At 47.7% G+C, this 22,423-nt stretch overlaps 1 protein-coding gene across 7 annotated transcripts in view; it reads left to right on the top strand.

The window, feature by feature from the left end:
• The first annotated feature begins 2,305 nt into the window (after positions 1-2,305).
• Positions 2,306-22,423, top strand: part of Slc25a48 (solute carrier family 25 member 48) — a 47,078-nt gene continuing 26,960 nt past the window's right edge. Inside the window, exons 1-5 of one of the 7 annotated variants that reach the window (XM_021238584.2) lie at positions 2,307-2,716; positions 4,748-4,819; positions 7,244-7,287; positions 15,521-15,592; positions 17,545-17,803. In XM_021238584.2, the coding sequence (XP_021094243.1) occupies positions 17,566-17,803 (238 nt within the window). In that variant the 5' untranslated portion in view covers positions 2,307-2,716; positions 4,748-4,819; positions 7,244-7,287; positions 15,521-15,592; positions 17,545-17,565. Of the gene's footprint in view, positions 2,717-2,786; positions 3,325-4,747; positions 4,820-7,243; positions 7,288-15,520; positions 15,593-17,544; positions 17,804-22,423 lie in introns of those variants that run through there. The other 6 variants (XM_087194734.1, XM_004836207.4, XM_021238581.2 and 3 more) reach the window with 6 other exon arrangements.

Genomic DNA, 22,423 nt, shown 5'->3' with positions numbered 1-22,423 from the left:
GGATCTCTTTTTAACCTCTCTGAGCCTCAGTTTCCTTGTCTATTACACCAGGTAACAATGTATTAGTCAGAGTTCTACCATGTGTGTACATGCGTGTGTGTTTGTGTGTGTGTGTGTGTGTGTGTGTGTGTGTGCAACTGTAGGACCTGACTGGGCAAGTCATCATCTGTAGGGCAGGCCAGTGGGCTGAAAACTCAGGTAGGAGCTGAAGCTGCAGTCCACAGGTGGAATGTTTTCTTCTCTAGACTTTTCAGCTGACTGGATGAGGCCCTCCAGGATTATCGAGGATAATCTCCTTTTCTTAAGTCAGTTGATTGCAGGTGTTCATCACACTTACAAAACACTGCCAAAGCAACACTTAGATGAGTGTTGGATTGAATCACCTCAAAGTGTAGCCCTGCCTAGGGGATATATAACACTGACCATCAGCACCTGCTCGCAGGTAGACATGGAACCACAGGCACAGAGCCCTAATATCCCAAGGCAAGTGTTTGTGAACTGAAGTTCTCTCTAGAAACCACATCTATACTGAAGAGCCTATAGACAAACTAGAAGATAGTGATTATAGAGAGAGGGAACATTAGAGATCAAGAGCCAATTGTTTTCAGTCACTTTTCATAGTCATTTAAAAAAATCAGTCTCAGCATCTGACCTAACATCCTCATGACTACTACATAAAACTCTTGGAATACAGAGCTAAGCTTACATCATCTCTGGCCTCTACAGAATGCCCTAAGGTAGCATTTACAGTTATAGAAGAAATTCCCCCTACTTTGCTGTTGCCTCCTGTCTTAGCCCCTTTCCTCATGGCTAAGACAACATACCCAACATCCACAACTTGAAAGAGAAGAGGTTTATTTTGGCTCATGGTGTTTAGAAGATTTGGTCCATGGTCAGCTGGCTCCTAGGCAGAAAGGGCATAGTGAAAGGGTCTGGTGGAGGAAAGCTGCTCACATCATGCTGGCCAGGAAGCAGAAAACCAAGGGTGGAGCCAGGGAGAGAGATACACCTTTCCAGTTCATGCCTGCAGTGACCTACCACCAACTGGGCTCTGCCTCCTATAGTCAGCTATAGGAGTTAGCTATAGTGCGCCCATGATCCAATCACCCTCCAACCCGTGAGAATCTGGGAGGACATTTTAGATATAATCGTACCACCAGCCTACCTCATGCTCCCACTGATGTAACTGGTAAAAGTATTGACCTGACTTTCTTTTGTTCTATGACTGTAATACCCATATAACAACCTCTTCCACAGAGGAACGTGTCATTCAGGGCAACTGGAATTGGGGTTCCCAGGCTACGTTCATTCATATTTGGCCCAGAATAAACTGTTTTCTTGTTTCCTTTAAGACCGAATTTGTTACTTTATATCAATATGCTCTAGCTTGGCATCTGTGTGGTTAACTAGAGCATGCAGGAGGGAGAGGGGAGGTAAGTTGCCGGGGGTGAGTTAAGAAAGGTTTTAGCCCAGCGGAGGGAACAGGATTTGGAGCTTGCTTCCCTGCAGAGGAGGGATAGTTGTCCCAGAGAGTCGTGGTGGGGTGCTGCAGGGCTTTCTGTGGCTTCTGTCAGCTGTACTTCACCCCTGGGCCCTTCTCTGAGAGAGCCAGGTCTTAGGGAATATGCTCAAATCTGTTTTCAGCCAGCTAAGCCTGTGACTCGGATGCAGCAACTTTCACTTCCTGATTTAGGCCAGTTTTCTAAGAGTAAAATTGATGTATGGAATACACATGCCTTACATACATTACACATACAGCAACTTTCCTCATCTGTGAAATGAGGTTATACTACCAACCTCATGGAGTTATTAGGAGGAGTAAACTCAGGTACAGGAAGAGGGGTGTGATTTAAGTGCAAAAAAAGATGGAAGTCATTAAGAGCTAGAATTCATTTAGAGCTGGCTTGACGCTGACCTCTGAGCAACATGCTTTCCACACATCAATCACACACTAAGACAGTAAGTCAGATTCTTAACTCCAGGGCTTGGAAAGCGTGGGGAGGAGGAGAAGGGAAGTTCCTCCCTTAACACTAATACTGGCTTGGAAAATAGTGAGCCCTGTGTATTTTACAGCAAAACTGTCACTGACTTTTGCTCAGCTCCTCAGAGAATCAAGAACCCCTGGGTCACAGCTGGATATTCAGGTAGAGTTATTTCAGTGGGGTTTGGGCTTTAAGCCCGGGTGATGCCTCTTCACATGTAAATAATCCAATCACAGAAAGATTTTGCCAAGTGCAACCAAATGTTTGTGGACTTTGGATAAAGCTTCTCTCCTTCTTGTAAATAAATTGTGCAAGAAAAGGCTCTGAAGTTATTCCCAGTGTGGGGACGCAATGTGAACAATTGCAGGCGTGGGCTGGCACTTCCACCTCAAAGGCAGAGTCCGCACTTGTCCAGGGAGACAATGCGGCGCGAAGGGAGGGCTGCGGGAATTCCACTGGATAGCCCTTTGTTCTGTGCTCTTGTTCTGCCTGCGCGCGGCGCCTTTAAGCGCCACTCGAGGCTCGGTGTCAGCGGCCCGTCGAACTTGTAGAGGTGAGCCACAGACAGCCTCGGACTCTGGGTTTGGAGTAGGACCTGCAGTGCGCGAGGAGACTCCTACTTTTCCCGGGGCACTTGGATGAGCGGGCAATGCTCTGCAGACCTTGAGCGGGCACTGCCTGACCAGCCATGAGCAGCTTCCAGCTGGAAGACTTTGCGGCGGGCTGGATCGGAGGTGAGCCGTGTGCACGCTGCGCTCTGAGTCTGGAAGCTTCGCGTTCCCTGCGCTTCCGTCCTGCGCGGGTCTCGAGGGCTCTCGGGTGGTCTTGCGGTCCCTTGCCCTCTACCGGGGCTAAATTTCTCGAGCTTCACTGCGATTCACCCTGAGCTGATTTGCCTCTACGTTAAGACCTGAGGAACTTGATCCAGTAATGATTAAACCGCCCTGCAGAGCTGACAGCCAATGAGGCCTCTCGCGTGCGCACACACCTTCGGGACCCGGTGCTCTCCTGAATTTGGGGACATGGCCCGCGGGAACTTGGGTGTAGGTTGGCGCTTGGCTCTGAGTCATGGGCGCGGGGTGGGGAGGAGCCGGACTGCGAGGTCAGGCTGGCGACAGGGGCCGCCCCGACTGGAGGGAGCAGAGGTCTAGGCTGGAGGTGCCCAATGATGGCTGGGAGAAGCGCTTCCCGCGTTCAGCCGCTGCGTGCTGTCCTGTCCGCTACCAGCCACTAGCCAAGGCCTTTCTTCAAGGCTCCTCCATCTGGAGCTATTGGGCCCATTGGTCCTTTCATCATCCCTCCCCGAGCTTCTTATACCCTCCAATAATACCTCCTTCCTCAGGTATTGGGGCAGAGGGCGTCTGAGGGACTTTTGCTTATTGTAAGAAAATTCTTTTGACCCATAATCCTAAAAGGGATGTTGTTAAATGCAGCCCCCTGTCAAAGAAAAAAATAAACTAAGATTAAAAGAGCAACAAGTCGCATAAGACTTCTGGTCTTCCATCCCACCTAGCAGGAAGCCGCCTCTCCCCCGACCCCCATTGGTGGGCAGCAAGGTCCTTGCCTCATACCTTCCGAGCACAGGTGACTCCTTCCTTGGCGGTGGGCAGTTCTGTTGGCATGGGAACCCGCGGGTAGGGCTGAGTTTTGACTTTACCAGCCAGCGGCCTGCAGCCAGACACCTCCTGGGCATATCCAGGCACTCTTAGGCTGGACAGTTCTTCAACCTTGGAAGGCCAGGTAGACCGAGGAGACTGCTGCCCCTTATATTATCAGACTGGCTTCCGTGGGTCTGCGGGTGGCTTAGTTTGTGAGCTGCCCTGGACACTAGGCCAAGTCAGAGTAGCTCCCGCCTCTGATTAGACAGGCCTCCCTCTTCCCTCCTCTGTTCTGAGATTTTCCTCACTGTGCTGATGCTAACACGTTTGTTTTACCTCCATGAAATGATGGTGAGTGTAGTGACACTAAGTGTTTAGGTGGTGCCAGGTACTGTTTAAATGCACTATGTATATTTTAAAAGCAACTTTATCAAGGCTTATTTTATATATCATAAAATTCTCCCATTTTAAGTGTGGAATTAAATGATTAAATTATTAACTTTACCAACTCTGACCATCAGTATAAATGGGGTATGGAGTATTTTTATTCCCCTGGGAGGATCGATCATGCCCATTAGCAGTTGAGTCCTGCACCTGCAGGAACTGACTTTCTGTAAATCTGTCTTTCTTGAATATTTCATTGATTGACTCCTGCCATATGTGATCCCTTGTGTCTCTTTATGTGTATATATTTATTATTGTTCTAACAACCCCAATGAGATATGTACTGTCACATCCTCACTTTTCTCTGTAAGATGAGGATCTTACAGAGAAATCCAGTGGCTTGCCTAAGACCATGCATTTACATGGGACAGGGATTCTAACCCAGGCAATCTAACCCTAAGGTCTGCCGTGGCCTTAGGCTCCAGATTTATCTATAGCTGTTGCCTTTCTTAATGATCTTACATGAAAAAATTTTACCATGATACCCTCCACTTCTGTTTGAAATCAAACATGTCTCTTAGATCCCAAGGTCTGGAACCTACTGGCCTGATAATCCCATTTTTTAATTGACACCCCTCCTTTCAGGTGAGTAGGCCAATGAGTGTGAGCAGGAAATGCTGCTGGTCCAAGGCTGAATCTGTGGTGGTGCTGAGGCTGAGGGATTCCTGCACCTATTATGGGGGACAGTGGCACCTGAGGATCAGAGCTCCTTCTTCCTTTCAGGGAGTGGTCCTGCAGAGTGAGGCTGAATTCACCAGCTTCTGCCGCCCATCAGCTGTCTGCCTCTGCAGGAAGGTAAGGGGAAGGAGGAGGAGGAGCTAAGAGAGAGCAGGGGATTCTGGACCAAGGGAACAATTGTTCTGGAATTAGCTGGTTTCTCTGTCCCTGTAAATAAGTGGTACCTCTGTTCACAAACTTAATTCTTTCTATGTTTCTGGTTGCAGTACGTAGTATTCAGGCCTCTTACTTAGCTTATCTACTTAAACCATCTCCACAGGCAGAAATGCTGGGGAATTTCTCTTGGAAGAATAGCTCCTGTTTCAATCTCTGTCACCAGCTTCTGCAACAAGGCCTTCTTCATTTAGGTGGTGTCTGGATAGACGTGCTTCCCTCCCTTCCAATTTTACAGGCCTTGTGAGTATGTGTGTGGAAAGATGCTTCTCTGTGGAAAGATCCAGCATATGCAACATCTTTCAAAAGGGATCTGCTTAATTTGCAAGCATAAGTAAAATTTAACTTGAGCCATTTCTTATAAATGCTTATAGTTTTAAAAATCAGAACTTAAACTCAACTACTCAAAACTAAGCAACTAATTTATGTAACTAGGGGGTTTCTAACAGAGTAGGCCAAAGAAGGCAACTGTGTAACCAATCAAATGCTGTGGTGTGGCTCTGAAGTTTTGATCAGTGGTGGACCACATAGCATGTGGTAGGTCTGTCATCCAGGTCTGTGTAAGTACATGTATGCTATGATGTTTGCACAAGGTGAAGTCCCCTAACAATACATTTCTCAGACTATATCCCTGTCATTAAATGGCACATGACAGATTTTCTGTCTTTTATTTTGGTGTCCATCCTAATAGAAGCCCCCTTCTTTTGTTCCCTTGGTGGAGGTCCTGAACTACTCTTGCTATGGAGTTACCTGACTCTTGAGTGGTTGTGCATTCAACTCAATACTTTTAAAATCTTATTGTGTTTCAGTTTGCTTCTTAAAATGACCAAAGTATCTCCTGTAGCTATCAAATAGTCACTCCTAATTCCCTTTGGGCCCAGGCCTGGCAAATTTTAATCTGCTTTCTACTTTTACAGATTGATCTATTCTGGATAATTTACATAAATGGTATTGTACAGTAAGTTGCCTCTGTGATTGGCCTCTTTCATATAGCCTATTTTTTTTAGATTCTTCCATGTGGTAACATGTTTCAGTATTTTATTCCTCTTTATAGCTAAATAATATTTCATTGTATGTCACAATTTATTCATCACATCAGTTGATAGACATTTGGGTTGTTTCTACCTTTTGGATAATGGGAATAATGCTGCCATAAACATGTATTTGTTTTCAACTATTGGGTAGATCTCTAGGAATGGAATTGCTGGGTCATATAGTACTTTTTGTTTGTTTGTTTGTTTTGTACCTGGGATCAAACTCAAGACCTTGCACTTGCCAGGCAGGCACAGTGCCACTGAGCTAAATCCTTGGCCCACGTGTAGTAATTCTATGCTTACTTTTTTTTTTTTTGAGGAATTGCCAAACTGTTTTCTATAGTGCCTGTACTATTTTACATTCCTATCAGCAATGTACAAGAGTTCTAACTTCTCTGTATCCTTGTCGACACTTGTTATTTTCCTTTATTATTTTAACCATCCTAGAGAATGTGAAGTGATATTTTACTGTGATTTTGATTTGCATTTCCCTAATGGTTAAGCTACTGAGCATCTACTAATGTGCTTTTTAACCATTTATGTGTCTTCATTGGAGAAATGTCTTTTTAATTTCTTTGCCCTTTTAAACATTTTTTTAGTTGTAAGTTCTCTGTATATATCCTGGATAACAAGCCCTTATCAAAAATATGAGTTGCAAATATTTTCTACCCATCTGTTATTTGTCTTCATTTTCTTTAGAGTGTTAAATGTGTATGAAAGCTTTTATTTTTGTGAAGCTGGTCCATCAATTTTTTCTTATGTTTTTTATGCTTTTGGTGTCAATTTCCTTTGCAAATCCCAAGTCATGAAGGTTTTCACTATGTCTTAGTCTAACAGCTTTGTAGTTTTATTGTTTAAGGCATTGATCTATTTTGAATTAATTTTTGTATACAGTCTGAAGTAGAGGACTAATCTTTTCTTTTGCATGTAGATATCCTGTTGTCTCAGCACCTTACTTCTCTTTGTGGGAGTTGCTCCTGGAGTTAGGGCCCTGGTTTGAGTCCATTTTCTCTACTTTATTTTATTTATTTATTTTTTGGTACCAGGGATCCAACTCAGGACCTTATGCTTGTGAGGCGGGTCGCGGAACCACTGAGCTAAATCCCCAGCCCATTTTCTCTACTTTAAATGGTACTGGGCTAGTGCTTAGCATGTTGGGAGCCACCACTATCAAGTGATTATTGATTGAATCGGTAAATGCATGTGTCTGAGCTTCTGCCCTGTTCTAAGATCCAGCTGGTACAAACCAGGAGTTCTGGGTCTGGGTGACCAGATATTCTTCTTTGATCTACAGGTACAGCCAGTGTCATTGTTGGCCACCCTCTGGACACAGTCAAGGTACAGTAGCAATGTTTCCCATTACCTCTCCAAAAGAGGCCTGGAGCAGGTCTGCTTCTGGAACCTTGCCTGCTATTTCTGATCACCCTGAGAGTCTCCAGTCTGGAGAAGGCTCTCCACCAGTCAGGGAGGGGGTGGGCAGCATCTCAGGAGGCCTGGTTGGGAGCAGCTCTCTCCTCACTACCTAGCAATGATTTTGTTTCTGTGATTGTTCTGTTCTTGTCTGTGGTCCGCATGACTTGATGAAGGAGGGGCAGGATACTATGGTATCCTACTCTAAGTCCCTGTGGGGCTGAGTAACCAGGAAAGGGTTCAAGTGTAAGGTGGTGTCTTAGCCCAAAATCCAAGGTTGGGTTTCAGGTGATTAGAAAAGATATACCAGGAACAGGGGACAACATGGGCAAAGGGACTGAGGTGGGGACATTAAGTGGGGGCTGTGCTTGGGCATGGTCAGTTTTGTTGGTGCCTCAGGTTCCCAATGGAGCAACCGGGCAGGCAGGTCAGCACTCAGTCCTCAGGGGACTTGACTTTCAGATTAGGACTTTGAACCTAGTTGGGAGTGGGGGCCATTGTAACTCAGATAAGGCACAGGAGGCATAAGGATCCGGGAGCATGGGATGTATCCCTGAAAGGGGGAGGGGGCTTGTCTGAGGAATGAAATGCTACAAATGAGCCCTCTTTGACACCACCCTATACTTGGCATCTGTCCCTAGTAGTGAGCAGGACTCAGCTGCACCCTGAGAACACTGCCATAAATAGTGCCTCCTGACCCCCAACTTCCAAATCTGTTTCTCAAACTCTGCCTGGACTATACACAAAGAGGAACCTCTCAGGCTTGCTGCAACTTCCTTTCTCACCAGCTTCCTCCCTGTATCATAATGGGCCCCTTTAAGATCTGAGCCCCGGGCTCCTCTCTTCTTGGAGGGGACATCAGTCTACTTGTCTTAAATATTCAAAGAAACCATTTGTAATAAGGAAACCTTGTGTGGTTTAGGGCCCGTGGGGAAAGTCCTAACTGAAGAGGATAGCACACAGGGCCCAGTGCTAATCAGTGGGCACACTTGGAAAGGAGGAAAGCAGGCTCAGTCCTCCCATCCTGGGGTTACGACAAGCTTCCCACTGTGTACAGAAGGAGAGTGCAATTCAGGGTACAGGAACCTGTCCCACACTTCAGAGCTGGGCTAGGTTGGGGCTCAAAGCCCCAAAGTGAACTTGGTCCCCAGCCTGCCTGACTTATTGATCAGTGCCCTCTCCACATTTGGAACTGGAGCTCAGTAGAGGTTTCCTGAACAAAGGAACCACTTTTTTTTTAGAACCACTTTCTTAAAGAAAAATGGTATCATGATGATGCTGACCTGACCATACCCAGGCATAGTAGATAGAAATGGGTTCTGGCATTGCCTCCCCTTTGGGAAATCATTCTTGAGGCCACATGTTGTCCTTGCCTAGCTGAGATCCTCAGCTATTTGGGCAGAGACTGCCAAGGCCTGTTTCCTCTCATTGGCTGCCTGGGTGTCAGAATGGGGAACCCCAGAGGAACAAAGGGTTGGGATGCAGGGGGCTTGTGGGAAGGGTGGGAGGCTGCTTTAGATGCCAAAGCCAGGGCATCACCCACACTCCCCAGTGGGAGCTGAGCTGCTGAGGTCCAGTCCTTGGGGGCATTTGCAGAAGAAGGCTTCTCAGGCTCTTATTAGATGAATGATTTGTGACCATTTTCACAGAATCTAGGGACTTTAGAAAACATGTACAGCATTTGTATGTAAGTGGATTGGGGCGTTAGACTTGCAAAGGCTGAAATCACATAGTCATTGTCCTCAGACAATGGGTCCTCAGTAATGTCCTCATTACTTATTAAGCACCTACTGTATGAACTGTACAAGGCCTGGTTATTTCATGTCTAAGCTGGTCCTGGTGTGTGGTGCCCCTGCAGGCTGTTGGTCCTTAGACTTTGTGTCAGACTCACCTGGACAGCCCCAGATTCCTGCTCTCCAAGAAACACTGATTCAAGAAGCCTGGAGTGGGGCTGTGAGTGCATGGAAAAGCAGCTCAGCCCGTCAGGAGGTTCTGTGGCAGGGTTTTTGAAGACCACAAGGGCTGTCCATCCCCATGATTTCTGCTAGAACCATGGGGCAAGGCATGGTACCTATCACAGGAACAGGGCCAAGAACCGGTCTGGGATCCCAGGAGAGTATGTATACTCCAAGGAAGGCCCAGACCTCGGCTGCCCACCCTTCTGAGCAGGTGAATCGGGAGGCTGCTTGGTAGGAGAGGATAAATAGTGTGGTTGGCAGGAAGTACTACAATGCCAGGCACCTATCTGAGTGCTGAGAGAAGATGGCAGAGGAAGGCTGGCAGGCTGGGCAAGAAGCCTCATTCTTGTATGGGAGAAGGAGGTGTCAGATGCAGAAGGTGCCCTTGGAGCTGACCTGGAGACTCTGAACAAGGGGGATGGGCTCTTATCCACCCACACAGTCCCTGTGCTGGGGCCATTAGTTGACCAAAGTTTGAGGGAAGCAGGCAAGGCGACAGATCTGTGTAGGAGAATGATAGACAAAAACGGGGGAACACTGTTCATGGCACAAGGGATTTGCAGGTGGTTGTGGGTGCTAGGGAGACAGTAACACAAGATGACGGCAGGGCAGAGAGTGACTACAGGCTTCTTGTGGGGAAGGTTCAGGTATGGCCTCTGCACAGGAGGTGCAGTTAGATCCCAGGGACACAAAGAACCATAGATAAGAACTGGGTCAGAGTGCTCATAGCAAACACCTAAAGTTAGGAATTGGCCTCACATATGTTCTCAAGGAGCACAAAGGCCAGTGTGAGTGCCTTGTGTACTCTGAGGTGGGAAGGAGCATAGTGTGGCTGCTGGGGGATGCTCAGAGAGAATGGGATGCCCTGGTGGGCTGGGGCTGCCCTTTGCTAGACCTGCACAGCCAGGCCTTGGTTCCCAGAGCCCACCAAGCAGGGCTCTGGAGCAAGCTCACATTTGAAGCAGCCTGACCAGCATTTCAAGGCTGTGTTACTGCTACCCAGAAGGAGGCCCCATTCAAAGTGCTCCTCAGGACCCTCCAGAACCAAGCCAGGCCCGCTGAGAGCTTCCCTGCCTCTGTGACAGCAGCAGGTACCCATTGAGCTCTCTCTGGCCTTCATGAGTGCTGGCCAGTTGTCCTGCCCAGGACTGGGCTTCCCTTGCCCATGGCTTCTAGCTGTATCATATACAGGGCACATCTGAGCACAGAGTGGGGCACCAGTCTGGATGAGTACCTGCTGAATGAGTGGCTGTCCCCGATCTTACCCCAGCACATGGTGCCTGCTGAATACCTCTCCAAAACACCTAATTCCTTCCTAGTCTGCCCCAGCAAGGGCTTCTGTCCACAGGAATGTGACCGATTGGGAAGCAACAGGCTCAGACAGAAAGCACAGGGTCTGGAACCATGCAGGTCTGAGTCCTATCTGCCATTTCCCACTTGCATAGTCTTCTATTAAACAGACCACTAGTCCCTAGAGTAAATATTAGAGTGGTGCTCCTGTTACCCAGAGGGCATTCAGAATAAGTAGCTGGGTTTTTTAAAATCAATGTCATTCTGTATAATGTTTCTTGAAGTTTGAAAAACAAAAGTCTCTGACTTAACTGGTATATATAAATCTCTCTTCCGGGGGACTATGGAGGATATTCAAAAGATGGGCAGTTCAAACAACTAGGACTGGAAGTCCCATTTGACCCTGCTATTCCACTGCTGGGGATCTTCCCCAAAGAATTCAAAGAATCATACCACAGTGATATATGTGCGCCCATGTTCATAGCAGCGCAGTTTGTAATAGCTAAAACTTGGAAAGAGCCCAAATGCCCATCAACTGGAGACTGGATAAAGAAAATGTGGTTTTTTAAAATAAAATGGAGTACTACTCAGACATAAAAAATGAGAAATTAGAGACATTTATAGCTAAGTGGATGCACATTGAGGCGATACTCTTAAGTGAAGTAAATAGGACACACATGTATAAATACTGAATAGTTTCTCTGGTGTGAGAAACTGAAAGTGTAAATAAGGACTAAAACGTATAATAGGTAATGTGAAATAGGAAGAAAAGGGGCAAAGGGGAAGGAAGTGGGAGGGCAAGGGGAAAGGATAGAAGGGAATGGGATTAATATGAGAAAATGGAAAAATAGGAACAAAATCTTTGTAAGTAGGGAGGACTGGAGGGGTGGAAGGGAGGGCTGGGCAAGGATGAAAAATAAGAACCTAGAGAGACTATGTAAAGGTGCAAATTTCCAATGATGAATGTCATTATATTGTATACCTAAAATGTACCAATGATTAGAATAAATAATCGATAATGTAAAATAGGAAGAAAAGGTCCAAAGGGGTAGGGGTAGTGGGAGGAGCAGGGGAAAGGAAAGAAGGGAAAGGAAAAATGCTGAAAAATGGGAAAAATGGAAATAAAGTCTTTGTAAATAGGGAAGGGTGGAGGGGGTGAAGGGAGGGCTAGGAATGGGGAAAAAATAAGAACCAAGGTGCATTATGTAAAGGTATAACTCCCAATGAGAAATGTAATTGTGTTATATACCTACAATGTACCAATAAAAGTATTTAACAACAACAACAACAACAACAAAAAGATGGGCAGTCATTCTCTCAAGTGGCTTCCCCAGTTGCTGCTGAGGCTGCTCATCAAGTGTCCCCTTGGGGAAAACCAGCAGGGAAAACCAGCAAAAAAAAAAAAAAAAAAAAAGGCTGGTTGTTTCTCTATGGGGATTTGGTTAAAAGTGACTCGGGAGCAAATTCTTGTTGACTAGAATGTGAGACTTAACTATAAAAAATTAGGGGTATATTAGATTCCTTGGCCTGCTGTAACAAATTCCCATAAACTGAGTGGCTTAAAATAAAGCAAATTTATACTCTTATAGTTCCAGATGCAGGAAGCTCAAAATCAAATTGTTGGTCCCTTCTGGAGGTTTGGAGGGAGACTCCAACCTAGCGCCTGTCCTGGCTTCTGCTGGTTACTGCAATCCTTTGCGTTCTTGGGTCCTGACTGTCACTAGCCTCTGTCTCTCTTCCATGGCCTTGCCCTCTGTGTGTCTGTGTGTCAAGGCTCCCTCTCCTTTTTAAAGGTACCAGTCACTGGATTTAGGCTATTAGGGAAGTGAGCCTCTCCTCTCTGCACCAGCAAGCCTGCCCCCCGTTTACCTGAAGAGGCTCAGGCCCTCTTCCTTCTCTCCACTCTGCCCCTGCACCACAGAGGGGAATCCATCCTGAGACATATAACCTAGTCCGTATTCAGCTCAAGAAGCCCTTGCCCAGGTGCCAGCCTGGCAGTATGGCTCACATGGCCTGACTTGAGTTCAGCCCCAGGGCATGGCATTGGGCCCTTGTTTACTCTGGAACCTCCTCCTGCCTTCCTTTGGCTAACATTTTCTCAAGAGTCCCTGCCCACTGAGACAGGCCTGGAGTTCAGTTCTGGCCTTATCCTCTACCCTCCTGTGACCCAGAGCATAGCAGGTAGCCTCCCTGAGTCTAAAATGGGCACATGGCATTTCCCTGGCAAGTCTGTCATGAAGGTTGTTCATAAAGACTCTGAGGACAAAGCAATGAGCAACATGACCCCACCCTGATGAACAGACTTGCCAGGGCACAAGAAGCAGGTGTGTGACTTGCCTGAGGTCTCAGGGCTCGCCCATGGGAGGACCTGCTACCAGGACCTGTGCTGCCGACCAGATCAAAGGCTGCTTCCCCTTCCCTGGGCTGCCCAGGAAAGGCATAGGAAACAGCTGATAGCTACTCAGTACCATGGAGCTGAGATTTCTGGCATCTAGAATTGTATGAGAATAGACTTGGATTGTTTTGAGCAGCAATAAGAAACTAATACAGGGAGTTAGCTTTCTTCATCTATGCAACTTAGGCAGTATTTATGCTTCACAGCATTTAGGGGATTTAGTGAGGCATCTCCAAGATCCCTATATGCATTTGGTGTACACTAAATGCCAGCTTTCATTATAACTGGGGTTCCTGGAGCCTCTGTGCCATGATGAGGGTTCAGCATGACTGGCAGACATTTGCTCCGTAGCTTTGAAATGATTCCGTGGTTCAGTTTTGCTCTTGGGTTAAGTCACCTCATGTACCCTTTGCTTGAGTGGTTTGACCACTCAATCTTTGTGGAAGCCTGATTTCCAGAGGATGTCTACCATTCTCACTACCCAGGGAGAGCCCTGGTATTGTGGGGCCAGCAGGGGCCACTGTTGGGCCTCATGCTAGCTTTAAATGGGGTGCAAAGAAAGACCTACACTGTCTCCCCTGGCTGTATCATTGAGCTGGACACCCCACCCTAAGGTAGACTTCTGGGGTTCTTCTTAACAAGGAGACCATGCAGGCCAGGTTGGCATGTTCCAGGACGTCTCTCCTACCTAACAATTTGACGGTGGACTTTCCTTTGCCGCCACCCAGCCCCTCTGCTCTTTAGGTTATTTTTCTATATAGCACTCATCATCATAAAACACCTATATTTACTTGGGAATTATTTTTTATGTGAGTTCCATGAGGTCAGAGACTTTGTCATCTTTATTGCTGAATTGCCTGAGCCTGGGACAGACTACTTTGATCCAGGCTCTCAACAGATATTTGGGCTTTTAAAAATTAATTGTATTGATACATTTTAGATACACAGATATTTGTTGAATGAGTTTTTAAATACATTTCTCTGGTTATGAAAGTAATACTGAGGAATAGTGTGGTATCTTTTCCTATATATTTTCTATGGCTACACATGTTTATAAAAATAGATGGTTGCCGATCACACTCTTGTTCACGCTACTGGCCATAGTCATTGCACCGATCAAAGGAGATCTTTAGCCTTACAGGTGATATTGAGACTTTTATTGGGAGAATGTATTCTCATTTAGTTGTATAGTTAAAATTATTTTTAAAACCATACAAGCTAAAAATAATGAAAGTTGGAAATGCAGGAAAGTGCCACCTGGGAGACTGCCACTTTGATGGCATGTGCTCCCCTAGCGGCTTCTCCACTTGGCTCCGAGTGGAGCTCAGGTAGTGTGGGGGAAGAGTTAGCCATTAGCTCTTCACTGCCCTCTGCGTGCTAGGACAGTGCCAGTATCTCCTCCTCCGTGGCTCTTATGACTCCTTCCTACCCAGGCAAAGCACGTTGGGAGTGCTGGGAAAGCATTTATGGAGAATCACTGGCCATGCCATGCATCGTAAAAGAAGTAGAGCCTCTGATACCAGGGTACAGGGTGCTGTGGGCAGTTTTTTGGGCTTCCTCGGACCCTCTGTGTCTGTCCACTGCTGCCCCCGGTCACCAAAACAGCCTCCCTTAGAGGACACCATGCTTTCACCATTCAGCTCCTCATTTGGCCAGTGCAGAGCAGCTGCTGTGACAGGGCTGCACTCAACTCCAGGGACAAGAGGGAGGGAAGACAGGTGGCCCTGCACTAGTGGGGTAATCCCACATAAGCCCTGCATAAACAAGCAGCTAAGACCCATGCAGCATTTAAGCTCAAACCAACAGGAGAACAGCTGGAGAAAGAGTCTTCCTGGGGAGTGAGCAGCCAGGGCAAAGGTCTGGAGATAAGAATTAATACTCCAGGGACCTGAAATGTACTTGTGGTGGGCATGGAGGGCAGGGTATGGGGAGGAAATGGCTTGTGGCAGCGCCCCGGGGCCCCGGGGGCACAGATGAAAAGTGTGAAATGTGTTCTAAATTTGATGAGTGGCCACTGGAGGGCTGTAAACACAGTGACACGGCTTTGGTGATATTTGAAAAAGATTCATCTGATGTGTTGAGAGAGGGGAAGTGCGAGGGGAAGCAGGCGAGAGATGAAAGAGGCACAGACAGACTAGGATGGTGGTTCTATGGGCAAGAAGAGCAGCTCTTCCCAGGGATATGTAAGAAGCAGAGTGCCGGATGACAGGATAGGCTGGTTCTCTTCTCGTACTCGAGAGAGGGATTATACATCCTGTGCTATCATTTCTACATACCTGACTGCTTGGCCCCTCTCCAGGTAAAGGAGCCTTCTGTTGCACTGAGCAGGTGTGAATGAGACATTAGAAGGAGTTTTACATCCAGACCACAGAGCACCAGGCTGGCCAGGACTGAAATTTAGGCCTCCTTCCGGTCTGAGTAGCTTCAGGCAGGGGTTTTCCCTCTCTGGCCATCTTTTGGGGTTGTGGGGATGTCGCTAATCTCTGAGTGGGCCCCACAACCTTGCCTCTCTCCACAGACTCGCCTGCAGGCTGGCATCGGCTACGGGAGCACCCTGAGCTGCATCCGCAGGGTATACAGGAGGGAAAGTGTAAGTGCCTTGGGTGGGTGGCTGGAGTGACTCTTGCCACTGCCTTCCCTGGACCTGGGGGCAGGGCCACACTTCCATAGCATCACGGCAGGCAGGAGGTCATTAATTCCTGTCCCTCATGGTTGGCCCAATTTTCCCTTTTCATCTCATAGCACACCTCAAATATTACATTTTACCTTAACCCAACCTTTTTACCTAGTTTGACATTCTTGAAGATAAGACTGATTTTGTGTAACTTCTCTGGAGAAATCCTGAGGAATTTAGAGCCATAATGTGGAAAATTCCTGTAGAAACAAGGTGAACTGTCAGTTTATTTAAACAGAGTGAATGTTGTCTCTCTCTGTGCAACATTGCCCCTATCTGCCAGAGCTCCCTGTAGAGCCCAGAGCTCACTACATGACCCTAGCTGACTCTTTTTCAAGGGGAAAATTGAATAATTTTTTGTGAATACCTCTGGTGACCTTCTTGAGAATTAGCATTTTAAAGACCCTTCTTTGGAGAATTTAGAATAAAGTTTCAGATGAAAAGAACTGATAATGGAGGCCCTGTAGCTGTGCCTTGAGCCCCATGAAATGTGGCCCACTGAGACCATTTTCCCAACCCAGCTACATGTGTAAGTGCCCTGGGTCTCAGAAGCCTCCTGCAAACACCTTGAGATTGTCCACAGAAGTGGACCCTGCACCAAAGAGGGGACAGCAAGGTACATCAAAGTGTTAACTCTCTTAGTGGGCTGCTGTGAAGTCAGCCCGAACACTGACAGCGCAGTGTCTGGGGTTCCAAGGTAACTTTGCATGATTCCCCAGGCCTCTGGAAGACAGCCCTGGCTTCTCCCTTTTGGCATGTATCCCTGCAGCACCCCAGCTCCTAGGCTTTGCTGGGGACTCCACAGACCCTGGGTAAGCAATATCATAAGTTATCTGAAGGATCTTGTTATGGAGAAAGAGCCTGAGGTAGCAGGGTGTGGGAGTGTACATGTGTGTGCATATATGCGCGTGTGTGGCTGTGCACATGTTTAGGAGTTGCCCTGCCTCTGGCAAACAAGACACAACACACAAGGTCAGGATTATCAGATTGGTACACAGCCTGAAGTTGGAACAATGACTTCTGAGGATGCTTTGGCTTTAGCATATGTATGCTGCCCTGAGTCCTCCAAGGTCACATGGAATTTTTCAGGTTTCCCCACAGAGTCTGTGGTGTTCCCTGAGAATGCAGGATAGAAAGGACTCTGACCCCAGCTTGCAGCCCCTCCCTCAGCCCTGTCTGTGTGCGCCTAAGTCCCTGCCTTTGTCCTTGATGGTGTCCCTCTGCACCACTCTGTTAGGAGACACCCTTGCTCAGGGGCACCCATCTTCGGGCTGCCCAGGTGCCCCACCAGGACCCCCTTCTTACCCCTCACCACAGGCTTAGTGGATTGTGCTGTAATTGCCTATCCATCTGTTTTCCCCTGTCCCCTTCCCCTCCCATGCCCTGTCCCTAGGCCATAAGCTCAATGAAAATGAAGACTGTTTCTTTCTTGCTGTCTCCCAGAGCCTGGGACATGGCAAGAGCCTGGAGAAGGCTTTGCATAGCAAACGAGAGTGTGGGTGGTCCTTGCAGCCCACTGCTCCTCAGAGTTCCCCAGGCTCCCCTTGACCAGCCAGGCACTGCCATTTATGCGGCAGATACAGGCCCCAGGCCAGGACACCAACATACAGGATAGAAAGTGTCATGCAGAAGGTGTTCCTCCCCAGGGTGAGAATGTTTCCCATGAGTTGTAAACAATCCTCTCCTGTCTCAGCAGGTTCCTCTCCTACACTCTTCACTCCCATGGTGGTTTATTCATGCTAGGCATCTTTCCCACCAGCCTCCAGGATCCAGGAGAGAAGGGAAAGAGCTCCATGCTTGGCCTGCTGGGCTGCACCTTGGGGTTGTAGCCCTGGGCCTCATGCTTCCTCCCACCGGTCTCACCACAGGTGTTCGGCTTCTTCAAGGGCATGTCCTTCCCCCTGGCCAGCATTGCTGTCTACAACTCGGTGGTTTTTGGGGTCTTCAGCAACATGCGGAGGTTCCTTGGCCAGCACCACTGTGGGGAGCCTGAGGCTGGCCCTCGCCACAGCCTGTCTGACCTGTTCCTGGCCAGCATGGTGGCCGGTGTGGTCTCTGTTGGGCTTGGGGGGCCTGTGGACCTCATCAAGATCCGGCTGCAGATGCAAACACAACCAGTTCGAGAAGGTAAGAGGCCAGGGAGGTAGAACTGGTATCTGGGGACCTGTAATCATTTCCTAGGTGACTGAACCTGGAGGGCAATTTTTAGTATCAGTGTTATTGGGTAGGGCACTTATGTTATCATGCAATAGTATTGTCATTATCTTCTATAGCAGTAACTACTATTGGTCATGTATTACTCTGTGCCAGGAACCTGTTAAGAGCTCTGCATAGGTTCGGTTATCTCATCTTCTTCACAGTTCTGTTAGGCAAGTGCTATCATTACCTGTATTTTACAGATGACAAAAGTGAGGTTCCTACAGGCTAAGATACTTTCTCAAGAACAGGTAATCACTAACACATGGGGATCTTCTACATAATTGGGAGCTCTCAGTGCAAAATGAAAATGCAAGTGCCTTGTTCAAACCTGGATATGAATTTTATACTGGCTACAGCAGATCACCTACTCTGAACCAGATACCAATTCTCCCTCCCCACCAGGGCATGTGGGTAGCCTGGGCCCTGGGTGTTCCCGGGAAGTGCATCACTCCTTTGTGCCCATTGTCACAGTCAGCATGTGGGGAGATGCAAGACAACAGTGGGGGGTCACCAGGGAGACGGGGTAGGCACATATCTGCCTTCATCTACTGGATATACTGAGTCATGTCTTGGTACAGTTTAGTTTCTTCAACTGATTGCACCTCTGAGAAATATTTGAAACTTTCTGATCTGCCCCCCCTCACAGAAAAAACAAAGATGTAGAGAGATGAAGGGCATTGTAAGCAGACTTAGAACTCACACATCCTGACCCAAAGCCCTGTCCACTTCAGAAAAACTTTTGTTAGATTCTAGTACAGAGGGAAACTCTCTATAAGTCTAAAAATCCTTTGGGGTCCAGATGTTGGAAGAAGCTCAGGGATGAGGCTGCTTGGCTACTGAGAGCAACCTACTGTCTTAGTTATTTTTCTCATTACTAAGACAAAACGCCCAACACTCAAAGTTAAAGAGAGAAAGATTTATTTGGCTTACAGTTTGTAGAGGTTTCAGTCCACAGTCAGCTGGCTCCAAAGCAGATGGCATGGCAGAAGGGCATCACAGAGGACAAACAGTCCATGGCAAAGCAGGGAAGGCAGAAGGCAGCAAGCAGCAAGCAGCAAGCAAGTGACAAGTAACAGAGAACAAGCCTCTTTCTGTCCCTTATATCTTATCCAGGCTACCTGTCCTTAGGGTGGGCAGCACTCACACCCTTAATCCTAACATTTCATCCTTGATCCCAGCATCACACACCCTAGATCCAGCCATCTCCAAGAAGCCCCACCTATGGCTGCATGAGGCTTTGGAGGGACATCTAGATACAAGCCATAACACCTACCTTCTTCATTACATTCTCGTGGTGCCTCAAAGGGGAGGACCTAGGGGTAGGTGTGGCCTGTGTGCATGTGTACATTGTGCATGTTGTGTGGCTTCTTGGCTCTTGGGGACACTTTAGGGGGTACTGAGGACTAGCTAGAGACATCTGAAGCCTGGAGGAAGGGTGGATGATTAGCAGGGGAGTGACAGGGCCCAAGACTGGCCCCAAAGCTGGGCATGCAGCTCTTGGTCAATGTTAGGGAACTGAGAAGCCACCAACAGCAGCTGTTGATGATAAGTGCTCATGTACACCAGCCACGGTGTGAAGTGCTGTGCTCAAATCATCTTATTTGACATCCACCACAACAACGTGAGCCAGGCATGGTTATCATCTCTCTTCTTTTATCTAAGAAACAGAGTATGTACCTGCTGTGTGCCAGGCACAGAGCTACATGCTGGAGACATGGTAGTATAGTGAACAACAACAATGAAAACTCCATCCTGTCTTCTTCTTGGGCTGCTTCCAGCAGAGAGCCAGAGAGAAATTGGGTCACTACCATTTGTGACAGGTGGGGCTAGTGAGTGAGCTGTCAGGCAGGCTGCTCAGGGAGGGAGCAGGTTGGGAAGAGGGACAGCAGAAAGCAACATAGAAGCCAAGACTGCACATGCTCAGAGTAATGCTCAGGGTCTCCCAGGCCTGCCTCACCTGGAGTGTGGGAGGAGCATGGCCCACCTGGGCCAGGCACTGTGGATCTGCCCACCTAGGAAGCTCAGGCCCAATGAGGGCCTAAGCTCTCTGGGCAGTGAGGAAACAGGGACCCATGAACCCTCCTCTTCCCTCCCTGTGAGAGGTCCTGACAGCATCTCAGGAGAACAGGAATTCCCGGACTGTACTTCTTCACACCACCTGCTCCTGGCCTCAGGAGGCCATTTCATCAGGGGTGCCAGAAGGAAATCCCTTGAGGCAGTGACAGGAAATGAACACGTGTTTGTCTGTCCTTCCTAGGAGCCTGGCCTTCTGGGAGAACAGGGAGGTTCTGGATAAGAGTCTGGGAAGGGCCCATGAAGTTTGGAGTCCTCAGCACCTGAGCCCAAGGCTTGGCTCACAGATAAAACAGAGTTTCCACTATGGGGTGGAGGGAGGGTAGAAAGCACGACTGGAGGGCCCCCCTCAGTCACATCTACCAGCCTGTTTCCTGGCTTGGCAGAATGGTCACCACTGTGAAGGCTACACAACCCTGTTCCCTGAGCCCTTGACCTGTGCCAGGCATAGGGCCAAGAGCTTCACTTTCACCTCATCTTCACCACACCCCAATTCTTGGGACTTCAGAAAGGAAAAGCTGAGGCACAGAAAGCTTCCATAACTTGAAGTTTTTGCCTTAGGGTGAGGTAGGGCAGAGATGCTGATCCAGGAGGCCCTACTCTGAGCCCAGAGATGCTTCTGCCCCAGGACTTTATAGAAGCTAAGGCTACAGCAACTTTGGTGTCCTGGGCCACCTGAGCCTTTGCACAAAAGTTTCATGCATTAGGCCCAGGGATTTAGCTCAGTGGCTTCGTGCCTGCCTTGCAAGTGCAAGGTCCTGTGTTCGATCCCTGGAACCAAAAAAGAAAAGAAAAGAAAAATTCATGCATTAAAAACAGCTTGAAACTTTGGGAGGAGTTGGGCTGGGAACATGGCTCCAAAATGATATTGCTCAAGAAATGGGTACAGCTCCTGGTCTCCCAGGGAAAATAGATCTGAAGTGCATGACCTTGGGGTGCTCTCCCTGCACAGCTCTTCCCCACCTCCTGCCAAGGCTTCTTGGGGGAGGCCTTAGGGTACCACACGTCCAGGCAGTCAACTCCTGGGGAAGGGGTGGGAGGTGGGCAGAGGGGCACCAATCAGTATTTTTTTTTCTGGGAATCTCTCTGGAAAAATGAGTTCTCTCTTAGGAAATGAGTTCTCTCTAGGCCAGGAAAAGAAAATTCAAAGACTAATTGGGACAAGAGCTATAACATCAGTGAGCAGAGGTACCCAGGAAGTGTGCCCACTACCACTTTTGTTGAGAGCCACAACTCTCCCACCACCCTATGTTTTCCTCTTAGAATTGAAATAAAAGTGCAGGACACATTTCACCATCTGCTGCTCCCTGCTGTGAAAAGCAGTGGCTCAAACACCATGTCCCAGCTTCAGTGCATAGGAGTGGTGGCTACTGGTGAGCTGAGCCCCATTCATCCAAGGGGGCAACCCTGACTCTGCTCCACCTGATTGTTGTCACGTGGCCTGGTGTACTTGGAGCCTCTGAATTTTTAGAGACTATGTAAAGAGATGCTCATGTGAGATATTTCAGTTGGAAATTGTATGGTAATTCCATTTAAAACAACCCGTGTGAACTAAAAGAATAGGGCTGGGGCTGGGGCTGGGGTCAGCTTGTTTGCGTCTGTTCCAGGTCAGGCCCTGACTGTGGGTTGGCTTTGCTCACAGGGACGTTTCCAGGCAGCCTTGAGCACAGATTGTGGGACTTATTGCTTGGTCTGCGGTTTTAAAGCTACCAGTCCACTTCCAGGGTGATGACCACATGACATGGGAGACACAGCTCCATATTGAAGCCAGGTGTCAGAGGCCTCTGGCTTCTCTGCTTCAGGACATGTGATAGGTGACCTGGAAGCCACTTTGAGGTAAAAGCCCAGCTCAACTTGTTGACAGACTGGCAAATAGAGAGCTAGTGCTTGTTCATTGGTGGTGACCCATGATTACAAATTTACAAACTGCAGGACATCGAAGGGAGAGGGAGAAAATACCCATCCACCCAAATACAACCCAGAATGGACACACACTACTGACATATTAATGTGTCCCATTTTTCTGTTCTATGTACTTATGTTAAATATTTTAAGGGGTCATACTTATGCTACATAGCCAATTTTAAATCCTTTTGAACTCAACATTATAACAGAAACATTTATTGTTAAGATCAAGTATATAATAGAAACATTTTCTGTCATTAAAATGGCATAAAAATTAATTAAAATATGTGGTTCTATGGTGTGGATATTAAATGTTCCCTAAAGGCTCATGTGTTGAAGCCCTGGTCTCCAGTGAAGCAGTGCCCAGAGGTGGGGCTTTGGAAGGGGCATTGGATAGTGAGGCTCCGGCTTCATCTGTGGATGAATCCATGGACAGATTCATAATTTGATGGCATTATTGGGACCCGATGGAAAATTAGGAGGTGGGGTTGTTTGAAGGGAATGGGTCATGAGGTTGTGAACTTGGGGACTGTATCTTGTTTCCAGCTCCCCCTCTTTTCTCCTTCCCCT

This window comes from Heterocephalus glaber, unplaced genomic scaffold (assembly GCF_053883595.1).
Source record: "Heterocephalus glaber isolate CG9 unplaced genomic scaffold, H.glaber_assembly_v1.0 deba00001606, whole genome shotgun sequence".
Classification (NCBI taxonomy): Eukaryota; Metazoa; Chordata; class Mammalia; order Rodentia; family Bathyergidae; genus Heterocephalus; species Heterocephalus glaber.
This window is presented reverse-complemented; position numbering and strand designations above follow the sequence as displayed.